At 44.4% G+C, this 12,225-nt stretch overlaps 1 protein-coding gene across 3 annotated transcripts in view; it reads left to right on the forward strand.

Annotated features, from left to right (window-relative positions):
- Nucleotides 1-12,225, forward strand: part of LOC310700384 (ABC-type organic anion transporter ABCA8-like) — a 317,713-nt gene that overhangs the window by 1,437 nt on the left and 304,051 nt on the right. For 2 of the 3 annotated variants that reach the window (XR_014522589.1, XM_083489829.1), the window contains exons 2-6: nucleotides 1,707-1,819; nucleotides 7,083-7,293; nucleotides 8,012-8,185; nucleotides 9,155-9,255; nucleotides 11,841-12,067. Coding sequence is in view for 2 of the 3 variants with exons in the window: in XM_083489829.1 (XP_083345955.1) it covers nucleotides 1,715-1,819; nucleotides 7,083-7,293; nucleotides 8,012-8,185; nucleotides 9,155-9,255; nucleotides 11,841-12,067 (818 nt within the window). In the remaining variant the exon portion in view is untranslated. Of the gene's footprint in view, nucleotides 1-1,706; nucleotides 1,820-6,740; nucleotides 7,294-8,011; nucleotides 8,186-9,154; nucleotides 9,256-11,840; nucleotides 12,068-12,225 lie in introns of those variants that run through there. The other variant, XM_083489830.1, reaches the window with a different exon arrangement.

The following is a 12,225-nucleotide window of genomic DNA, read 5'->3' on the forward strand; positions in this document are numbered from 1 at the left end:
ACGTGGAGGTATTAACGTTGCCATCCCAAATTAGTTTTATACAAAGCATTGCAAAGTTTTGACAGGTGTTCCTTATTAGGTTTGTTAGCAGCTTCACTTGATTTGGAAAAGCTGGTCACTGGCTTGTTTATGAATTTGATTGAAATAATATTCTCTTGAGTCATATTTCCTACCTTTTCTTCCCTGCTGTCCTAAATGGAATCTGCAGGCAGATGAATAGTTGAAGTAGACTGGTTGGACTCGCCACCTAAGAATGGGTTTGCCAGATCACGTACCCAAGATCGCCTCTGTCCCTTTAAATATTCTGACAGCTGGAGATTATGCAACCATTCTGCCCCTCACTGTGTTTCTCTCTCACTGCCTTCTGTTGGGTGAAGTCTAAGTTTATTCCTACCCCCAACAGGATTTATATATTGCTTAATTAAAACTTCTGAGCAGTTTACATAAAATGCAATATATATGTGAATATGGCCAATAAAATCAGGTGTTAAAAATGAACCCACCTACTTTTCTATCCAAAATAAAATCTCATTCGGGGCCATGGAGCAACAGGATGGTAATCCCAATATACTTGCACTGAAACATTTCAAGCAGAATCTTCACATAGAGCACTGTTTCCCAAACTTGGGTCTCCAGCTGTTTTTGGACTACAACTCCCATCATCCCTGACTACTGGTCCTGCTAGCTAGGGATGATGGGAGTTGTAGTAGTCGAACAACAACTGTAGACCTAAGTTTGGGGAACACTGACCTGGAGATTGAAACACTACATGGAAGAAGAATGTTAGAACTCAGATGCTCTCTCAAACCTATTAGAGTATTTGGTATCTGATGCTCAAACATCCCGTTGTGTTCATGGATGGGTGCAAAATAACTCAAGGTCAAAGGTAGCAGTAGGTCCAGGAATGTTTAAACATGATGAGCAGCAGAGTGGGAACATGTTTTATGGAGATCCTAACTCAACTTTGGCATGACACTAACTGGATTTTCCCTATGCACACGTTGATAAAGTTTGATTTAACCTCTTACCTCTAACATCTGTTTGTCATTAAACACATGAGGCAAAAACCAAGTGGCACCAGCCAGTCAGCCAAATGGCAAAATTCTTACCGGGTCCCTGCTCCAAAACAGACTACCCCTAGACAGGCATAGCAAGGCCATAAGAACAACCCTAAATATAGGGAGAGGAGGGCGGGTGATCCGCTGCACGTCGCAAGAAAGTGAAACTCTCCAGTGACGTGCAGCAGCTAATAGCCAACCCAATTGACCAAATTTCTGCCCCAGCAACAGAGGGGCAACCAATGGGGTGTTGTGGCCATCCAAACGGTCCCACCCCACAACAAGTAGACAGTTTCTTGTGATCTCACCACAATAAGTGCCCTCCATGATGGAGGTCCCAACCTGTCAAACCTCCCCCCCCCCCAAATATCCAGTATGATGTTTTCATCCCTGACCATTGTCCATGCTCCTTGGGGCTGATGGGAGTTGCAGTTCAAAATATCTGAAGAGCACCAAGTTGGGAAAGGCTAGTCTGGACTCTGCATGGTATCTACACATACCCAGCTAGGAAAATCAATATATGCACAGAACCTTGTGCAAATAAGTGGGAGGGTGGGTTGTGTTGCAATTTATTCCTTTGCCCAGTGCCGCACTTTGCCTAGAGTGAGTAACCTCTGACTGAACAGGCTTATTTTTTATTTTAAGCAGGCTTGAAAATGCAGGGACAACGCCAGAGGAATAGAAGTGTGTATCAACAGACAATTGCACTTTTGTGGAAAAATATAATTCTGAAATGGAGGATGAGGATGCAAAACTTTCAGGCAAGTAAAAGTTGCCAATCGAGGGGAAATAAATGTTCAGCATTTTTTCTCCAGTTCTTTTTTAAAATTTAAAGTTGTGAAAATTGATTAAGCATTTGAATACAAACAGCTAACTTGTGTGTTATATTGCCATTACCATTTTGTTTTACAGTGAAGTCAAGGGGAGAAGCCACTCGTAAAGTTGCAATGGAGAACTACCCCTTTCAGTTACTGTGTTAATTGCAGAAAATTTATTTGATTTGTCAGTGCATATCATTCCAAGGATGTTCTAATAAACATGCAAGAAATAGTAGGATAAATTATAGTCCACTTATTTTTTTTCTTTTATTATCATTTACCTATATACCTCTTTTTGGCCCAATGTCCCAACATATTATCAGCATCAGTATCAGCATATTAAGGATGGATGGCGGCTAACAGATTGAGGTTGAATCCTGACAAGACAGAAGTACTGTTTTGGGGGGACAGGAGGCGGGTGGGTGTAGAGGACTCCCTGGTCCTGAATGGGGTAACTGTGCCCCTGAAGGACCAGGTGTGCAGCCTGGGAGTCATTTTGGACTCACAGTTGTCCATGGAGGCACAGGTCAATTCTGTGTCCAGGGCTGCTGTTTATCAGCTCCATCTGGTACACAGGCTGAGATCCTATCTGCCCGCAGACTGTCTCGCCAGAGTGGTGCATGCTCTAGTTATCTCCTGCTTGGACTACTGCAATGCGCTCTATGTGGGGCTACCTTTGAAGGTGACCCAGAAACTACAACTAAGCAAGAATGCGGCAGCTAGACTGGTGACTGGGGGGCAGCCGCTGAGACCATATAACACCGGTCTTGAAAGACCTACACTGGCTCCCAGTATGTTTCCGAGCACAATTCAAAGTGTTGGTGCTGACCTTTAAAGCCCTAAACAGCCTCGGCCCAGTATATCTGAAGGAGCGTCTCCACCCCCATCGTTCTGCCAGGACACTGAGGTCCAGTGCCGAGGGCCTTCTGGCAGTTCCCTCACTGCAAGAAGCAAAGCTACAGGGAACCAGGCAGAGGCCTTCTCGGTAGTGGCACCCGCCCTGTGGAACTCCCTCCCATCAGATATCAAAGAGAAAAACAACTACCAGACTTTTAGAAGACATCTGGAGGCAGCCCTGTTTTGGGAAGTTTTTAATGTTTAACAGACCATTGTATTTTAATATTTTGTAGGAAGCCGCCCAGAGTGGCTGGGGAAACCCAACCAGACGGGTGGGGTATAAATAACAAATTATTATTATTAATATTAATATTATTGTTGTTGTTGTTGTTGTTGTTGTTATACCGAATAACAGTCCAACAAAATATAATCAATCATAAAGACAAACAGACACCTGTATGGCTATTTGCTGTGACTGGGTAAAAGTTCACCTATGATAATTGAATGGATCCTATGAATCTGGGCCATAGCATATATCAGAGGTTTTCAGCTGTTTTTAGTCCATGGCTCCCTTGACCAACTATATTCTTTTTGAGGCTCCGGTGGGGGAAATGCGCTCCGAGCCTCTGTAGCCCAGTTAAGTCACCCCTTGCCTGCTGCTCCTGCAGCCCCTCACCCCTTTTCAAACACCCTCCTTTATGTTGTGTTCCTTCAGGCTCCTCCCCTCTCCCCTCTCCTTGGGAGTCCTCCAAGCAGCAGCCGCCACTGCCCCTGGTCTCTGAGCTGCCCTGCCTGCCCCAAACAGAGGTGCTTGGCCAGCCCTAGAGCCACCATTTGCCCTGGGGAGCTTGTAGCCAGGGCTGCTGCAACAAACAGCCATGCAAGCATATGCTGTGCACCCGGGGGCGGGGCGAACGTCCCAGGGGGGAGGGACAAGCATTCCAAGGGGGGCCCGTGGCGAGTGTCCCAGGGGGTTAGATGCCCATGGGGGTGGAGTGAGCCGCCCATTGGGGGTGGAGCAAGCTGCACATGGCAGGGTGGGGTGGAGAGGGAGCCACGCCGCTTTGCCAGCAGCCTTCCTCCCTTCCCTCTTACTTTTTTCTTTTTTGAATTTTTTAAATTCATTTTTCTTTCTCATTCATTACACGCATCTCACATTCATAACATTTACTATGCAATCCCTCCTCCCTCCCCTCCTGGGCTCCCCCCAACTTCCGCTTCTGGTTTGTTTCTCCTTTCTCCCACTTTGCTGCCTCTTAAAAGAAAAAGCTACTAATAACATATTTATACAATAACTTCAAACCTAAAAATAACAATAAATACATCATATTTATGCGGGTGGCCACAGAGCCTAGGGCTTTCCAATCAGAAGATCGGTGGTTCGAATCCCTGCGATGGGGTGAGCTCCTGTTGCTCAGTCCCTGCTCCTGCCAACCTAGCAGTTCGAAAGCACGTCAAAGTGCAAGTAGATAAATAGGTACCGCTCTGGCGGGAAGGTAAACGGTGTTTCTGTGTGCTGGTCTGGTTCACCAGAAGCGGCTTCGTCATGCTGGCCACATGACCCGGAAGCTGTACGCCGGCTTCCTCGGCCAATAAAGCGAGATGAGTGCCGCAACCCCAGAGTCGGCCACAACTGGACCTAATGGTCAGGGGTCCTTTACCCTTTACTTTTACCACCAGGGGACCATTTACCTTTACTTAATTCTTAACTTAAAGATAGCTGCAGTACTTCTCCCTTTCATCCTCTTTTCCTGTTAGCTTTAATTTGCTATTACACTGGTACCTCGGGTTAAGAACTTAATTCGTTCTGGAAGTCCATTCTTAACCTGAAGCTGTTCTTAACCTGAGGTACCACTTTGGCTAATGGGGCCTCCTGCTGCCGCCACGCCGCCACGTGATTTCTGTTCTCATCCTGAAGCAAAGTTCTTAACCCGAGGTACTATTTCTGGGTTAGTGGAGTCTGTAACCTGAAGTGTCTGTAACCTGAAGCGTCTGTAACCCGAGGTACCACTGTAATGATAAAGCTCTGTTCAGTATAGCATTGCTACTGTGATAAGCACTGTCAATATAGTCTTACATTTAAAAGACATGGTTCTAATTGTGCTTTTGCAAAAAAAATAAAAATTAAAAAGATGGGGGGAGATGTATTTCTCTCTTTAAACTATCCTGGCTGGAACAGCAAAAAGTTGGCAGAATTTTTAAGGGGTTACATAAGTGTAGCAAGTTGATTTTGGAATACACCACCATGGCTCCAATTCAAGTCAGGCTTGTATTTCACACAAACAAAGGCCTTTCCAAAAATCAGACAAGTTCAATGGTATGCAAATACTGCAAATACTACTTATATAAAATAGATTTTTTTAAAAGCTTTTTTTAAAAAACAAATAAATGGGCAACATCAAAGGATTAGGAAAAACAACTATGAGTAATCAAATAAATATCAGAGCCTCATTGTGCCTTGAAAACTCTTTCACCCAGATCCTTACGGAAGTCAGTACAAAAAAAAGGAGATATCTTATAAGTCATTAAAAGGTCTGCCAACAGAAAACAAATCTTTTCTTTGATGGATTCTGAATGTAATCCCAATAAATTCTACACATTTAAAATGCAGTTCCAGGTACAAAGGACAAAATAAAATGTAGTGTGGAAGATCTTCTATCCACATATTCCCCCAAATACATCTATGCTACGCCGGGAAAATCTGATAATCTTGGCCGTCAGTCATAGCCAATGAAAACATCTGGAAACTGAGAGCTGTAAAGGCTTGCTTGAGTCTAGGAAAACTAGGATTAATCAAACAGGAAGATCTGTAATTGTCATTTTAAAACTGTCAAAACCACACAGCTATACTTCCCCTTTATATCTGCAGGTGAGGCAGTAGAAGTGCTGGACTAGTGCCTTGCTTTGGTAATAGACTGGATTACTGAGGCTCAATCCAGATAAGACTGAGGCACTGTTAGTGGGTGGTTCCTTAGATTAGATGAATGGGAGGCTGCCTGCTCTTGATGGAACTATACACCCTCTGAAGGAGCAGGTACACAGCTTGAAGATCCACTGCTGTCACCTGAGGCTCAGGTGGTCTTGGTGGCATGGGGTGCCTTCCATCAGCTTAAGCTGGTGGCCCATCTGGACCAGGATAGCCTAACTTCTGTTGTCTCTGCTCTAGGTTAGATTACTGCAATATGTTATACCTGGGGCTGCTTCTGAAGTTGGTTCCGAAACTTCAGCTGGTGCAGAATTCAGTGGCTCACTGGGGCAAGAAGGTTTCAGCATATAAAGCCATTCCCGGTCCAACTGCTCTGGCTGCCAATTAGTTTCTGGGCCCAAATTCAAAGTGCTGGTTTTGACCTATAAAAGCTTTATATGGCTCAAGACCGCAATACCTCAAGCACTGCCTCTCCCCATATGAACTGACCCGGACCCTGTGATCATCATTTGAGGCCTGTCTTTGTGTGTCTCAAGAGGTCTGGAGGGTGGCAGTATGAGAACAAGCCATTTCTGCAGTGGCTGCCCACTTGTAGAAGGCCCTCCCCAGGGAGGCTCACCTGAGGAGCTGACATGGAGCCCAAAAGATCACAATTTCCCCTACCAATGCAAGGGAGGTATTGAAGGCCCATAACGCTTTCTCTGGAACAAAGGTGTAGGACCCCAGAATACAATGCTCATGTTTCACATGTTTTCTGTGCAGACGTTTGCCCATGCTTTTCGGAGCAGAAGAAGCTTCAGCTCCATTTTTCCAGCTCTTCAAGGAGTGACCCCACCTTTATGGGCAAATCCAATCTATTTGTGGGGGTTATAGATATGTGCATATTCGTGCACATGTGTACAAGAATGCTTGTGTTCAACAGGGGCATGGGACATTCCTTCATCCCCTTTCCACTATATATGGAAATGGGGATGCAGGTGGCGCTGTGGTCTTAACAACAACTGAGCCTCTTGGGTTTGCTGATCGGAAGGTCGGTGGTTCGAATCCCCGCAACAGGGTGAGCTCCTGTTGCTCTGTCCCTGTTCCTGCCAACCTAGCAGTTCAAAAGCATACTAGTGCAAGTAGATAAACAGGTACTGCTTTGGTGGGAAGGTGAACGGCGTTTCCGTGCACTGCTCTGGTTTTGCCAGTAGTGGTTTAGTCATGCAGGCCACATGACCCGGAAAACTGTCTGTGCACAAACGCCGGCTCCCTCGGCCTGAAAGCGAGACCAGCGCTGCAACCCCATAGACGCCTTTCACTGGACTTAACCATCCAGGGGTCCTTTACCTTTACCTTTAACTTTATATATGGAACCATAGGAACCCATAGGAACAAAAACATTCTCATAGCTTAAAACATCCAATGTATTGTTCTAGTCAGTGACTTGTTTGTTATTTCTAGGAGTGGTTCTCGGTGTTGGTTCTCCTCCTCACATTTTACCTAGCAACAGTGTGGATATACTCTGAGGCAGCTCATGAAATACCTCAGGCATTCCTTGGTCAACTAGATGATCCTTCCTTCAATTATACAGAACTTAGAATCATGTATACTCCAAGAACAAAGATGGCAATGGAAATCATGGAGAAAGTAAAAACCACCTCTGTCATGAAAGGTATATACTATCTATTAAAATATTTTGCTACATTATTTCTTTAGTAAGGCTTAAGTTGAAAATGGATGAGCTCTGGAGGCTGTTTTCTATGACAGGAGTGTGATCTAGAAGAGATAGGCAAATAATGAGTGTCTTAGTCCATGTGCAGAGTACCCTTTTGTCCCCCCAGAGTGAATAAAGCAGAGGGTTCCCCTGTCAAACAGCCCTTTTCAGGCAGGATTGAGACCTCTTCTGAGGAATCAAGCCATCTGTCAACAGCAGAACAGTGTTTCTTCAACTGGGGACAGGGGACCACCAGAGAACCCCAGTGTTTTGGCCTCCCTGGCTGCACCTTTTTTTGGGGGGGGAGTGGGTAACTTTGGCAGCTTCCCACAGGCATGCAAGAGGGAGGTGGTTAGGTAGTGAGATTGCAGCATGCAAAGTTGTCTGTGGTTTCCTTATCCTAAGCCAGGCATAGGCAAATTTGGCCCTCCAGATGTTTTGGGACTACAATTCCCATCATTCCTGACCCCTGGTCCTGTTAGCTAGGGATCATGGGAGTTGTAGTCCCAAAACATATGGAGCGCCAAGTTTGTCCTAAGCTCTATAATCTTGTGAGATGCCCATGTCATAATGATACACTTGAATTGCTTGCAGCCTCTACACAAGAAGCCATTTCTCTCACTCAGTCTCTCTGTATGGAGGCTCATATAGTAACTGCAATTTTTTTGTACTAAAGGTGTAAGAGTAGAACCGGTAGAAGATGAAAATGCAATGGAAGCCGCGCAAAAGAATGAATATGATGATGATGACTATGAATATGTTGGAGTTATTTTTCAGGACGACACTTCTTATCGACTCAGATTTTCTTATCCTAGAGTGGTTTCTCCAAGCGCCAATGTTGAAGAAATCGGTAAATCCAATATGCCTTTGTATTTACATTCCATTTCTTAGATATTCATAGGTGTACTGTGCAATCGGGTGCAGATCTGGACCCACATGTTAAGTTAATAAAGATGAGTAAGCTTTTAATGTAGAATGGACAGCTGCATATCTATCCTATACATAGACCTAAAGGTACAGGTAAAGGGACCCCTGGCTGTTAGGTCCAGTTGCGGACGACTCTGGGGTTGTGGTGCTCATCTCGCTTTATTGGCCGATTACCGTCATACAGCTTCCGGGTCATGTGGCCAGCATAACTAAGCCGCTTCTGGCGAACTAGAGCAGCGCACGGAAACACCGTTTACCTTCCCGATGGAGCGGTACCTATTTATCTACTTGCACTTTGATGTGCTTTTGAACTGCTAGGTTGGCAGGAGCAGGGACCGAGCAACGGGAGCTCACCCTGTCGCGGGGATTTGAACCACCAACCTTCAGACTGGCAAGTCCTAGGCTCTGTGGTTTAACCCACAGTGCCACCCGCGTCCCTATATATAGACCTATAAATAATTAAATACTTCTGCTCCTTTTTCTTCATGTAGGAAGATATTTAAAGTAGTCATGCACACATATTCATCTACCTGCTCCTCTCCTCTGTCCCTGCTCTGAGCATGCATAACTTTTAGGCCAGAACCCTGTGGAATAGGAGGTGATAAAGCATTTCTAACATATATGTCCTACTTCAGAAATGAGACCAGATAATTCAGAACGTCAAAATCCGAAGAAAATTTCAGATTAGGATACTTTTGGAAAGCTTTTAAATTATGTTCCTTCAGACCTTTCATAGGATTTACCGAGCAAAGAATCTTTTAGAACATTTGATATTCCCTTCTGATTAAATCTGGTTTAATTACCGTACATTTTCAATGCTTCCATAACTGTAGGGAACCTAATAGAATGTGCATATAACACACTGTCCACGTCTTCATCTTCTTGCTTGTAGATTACTGTTACAACTATACATCAGACTATTGTAAAAATCCAAAATACTGGTTTCAAGGATTTCTGTCACTGCAGTCCAGCATTGACAGTGCTATTATTGAAGTAAGTAGCGTTATTTTATTATTTGAGGCATACACTGCTGTATCATATTAGTCTCCCTATCAAGATATATATGAAATGTAATATAAAAATGTGGAAGTCTGACAACAAAGTTAACCCAAGCCCAGCCTTAAGTCTGAGTTGCTTCCTTGACAATACAACAGCTCCAGGCTCCAGCTTTCTGTATATATGGGGAAATAGACCCTCTGCAACACAAGTACACACTTGAAGAAACACATCTGGGCTGTGCATTAATAAATGAGTAGCAACTGTACACTTGAGTACCATTAAAAACTGTTTACTTTCCCTCTTGCATATTCACCATCAGGAAGGTATCCTGATCAGGCCAGGTGAGTCTCAATTTTCAGGGAAAGGGTGGAGTAACCCCATCCAGAACCAGGTCGAAAGGACACTGGGATCAGAAACACAAGGGAAATCTCAATCCAGAAACAAGCAACAGTTCATAACAAGGTAGGGCAGATTAAGTGAAACACGCAGTTCATAAGCATCTGGAAAATGAAAGACACAAATTGTTTTAGCAGCTCCCAGACCTCAGCTGAGTCAGTGATGGGGAATCTGTGGTCCACTGATTGTTGTTAGCTTCCAACTTGTATCAGCCCCGCATGGCTAAAGATGAGGGAAGACAGGAGCTGGAATTCAGCAACATCTCAAGGGTCATAGGTCCTCCATTCCTGAGGCTTATATAGTCTAGTCCAGAGGGTCCCAAACTTATTTGGCCTACTGCCCCCTGGAAATCTACCTTCTTTAATCAAACAAACAGAAAGATGCAGTGATAAATTTGCCTTCTTTTATGCATCTATATTTCTACCCACGTCCTACAACACAGTAAAGAAAGATGCTGTTGTAAATAAGACACCTTGAAGCTTGATGTTTAGGCAAGCAAGCTGTGATCCACTTCCTGGGCCTGGGTGAAGCTGAAGAGGGTTCACCGAAGCCTGGGAAAACCCCTTGCCTCCAGCACAACCGCCGGATCCAGGGGAGGCATTGTTGCCATCCCACGACTGTGCCCAACCTGGCGATAAGCGTCATTGCACAACAGATGAAACATGTATGAATGGTTTTTCAGAATTTTCTCCTCTTCTTTCTTTATGCTTCCACTGCTCCCTTATTTTTATTCAATACCCCCCCCCCAATTGCACCAGAGGCTTCTACTGCCCCCTGGATTGTCCCAGTGCCCCCCAGGGAGTGGTATTTGTTATAAAGTGGTGCCTCGCAAGACGAAATTAATCCGTTCTGCGAGTCTCTTTGTCTAGCGGTTTTTCGTCTTGCGAAGCAACCCTATTAGCGGCTTAGCGGATTAGCGCTATTAGCGGTTTAGCAGCTATTAAAGGCTTAGCGGCTATTAAAGGCTTAGCGGATTAGCGGCTAAAAGGCTATTAGCAGATTAGCGGCTTAGAAAAAAGGGGGGAGCGAAAAAAATCGCAAGACTCGCAAGACTTTTTCGTCTTGCAAAGCAAGCCCATAGGGAAATTCATCTTGCGAAGCAGCTCAAAAATGGAAAACCCTTTCGTCTAGCGGGTTTTCCGTCTTGCGAGGCATTCGTCTTGCGGGGCGCCGCTGTATACTGAAGTTCTCACCCTGGGCCAGCAAGGGGATACTGTAGATAGTTATGCAAATAAGGGGTCGAAAGTGACGTTCAGTGATTGGATAGTTTTAGAAAATTGTTACAGTTACGGTACATTGTACTGGAACTCTATATAAGCAGGCTGACTGAACCCTTCAGTTCAGTTCTGTCCTGGCCTGTGAATAAACAAGAGCTGTTTGAAGAATCGCTGTGTCGTCTGATATGTTCACCCACAACCTAACAGTATTGCCCACTTTGGGAAACACTGGTCTAGTCTGACAAACTTCACCCAGGCCCAGCTGCAAGCGCTCAGCCTGCTCTCCAGGAGCTTTTTACTGTCAACGAGTCCCTTATAGTTTTATTAAGCTGGGCTCTCTGTCACAAGACCTTTTGCTTTGTGACTGCCCAAGCCTAAATTTTCTTGCATCTATGTATTCTAGGGCTAGGAGGCAATTCAACTTCTGCTTCTAAACAAAGTCCTAAATGTATACCTTCTGTATACCTGAAGGAGCACCTCCACCTTCACCATTTAACCTGGACACTTAGATCCAGCTCCGAGGGCCTTCTGGAAGTTCCCTCATTACAAGAAGCAGTGCTTTTTTCGGGGGGGGGGAGATGCAGGGGTATGCATACCCCTAAACATTTTGTGAATCTTTGTACTTTTGTCCATTTACTGTATTTATTTCCCCCGATTTGAAATATAAAATGGTGATTTTCTTGAGTCAAAATGAGAGTACCCCTAAACATTTTTTAAGGAAAAAAAGCACTGGCAAGAAGTGAGATTACAGAGGGCCTTCTTGGTAGTATTGTGGTTTAATAATTTGTTGGAAGCCGCCCAGAGTGGTGACATGTGAAGAACTTTTTGCCATTGAGCTATGTCTGCAAAACGGGGATAAGCAACAGGTTCATGTGGCAATGAGAATTGTGAAATACTCCAGAACTGTTATGGAATTGTTCAATGACTTTTTCCTAACACTGTTGCCTTCTTAATTTTAATTTTTAGCTGATCACCAATCATTCTGTTTGGGACGAAATGAAATCCATTGGTGGCATCCGTATGAGATCATCTTCTCTTACTCCTTCAGATAGCTTATCAAACAACCTGACCTTTCTGGCTACAATCTTGTGCTTCTCTCCATTTTTGTACTTCTTGTCACAAAATGTTTCAGGAGAAAAACGGAAATTGAAGGAGATGATGAAGACAATGGGGCTACGAGACACAGCATTCTGGTGAGCTATGGGATTGGCTTCCTATGAGAAAAAGGATAAAAGAATGATATGAGGCCCCTAGATCTGAGTTTTTGTATTTTAGACTATAGTTCCTTAATTATAATAGAGATTGGACTGGAAATGTTACCACCTTGGGCACTCTTAGGTCATTAGACAAC

This window comes from Podarcis liolepis, assembly GCF_965112155.1.
Source record: "Podarcis liolepis genome assembly, chromosome: 2".
NCBI classification, from domain to species: domain Eukaryota; kingdom Metazoa; phylum Chordata; class Lepidosauria; order Squamata; family Lacertidae; genus Podarcis; species Podarcis liolepis.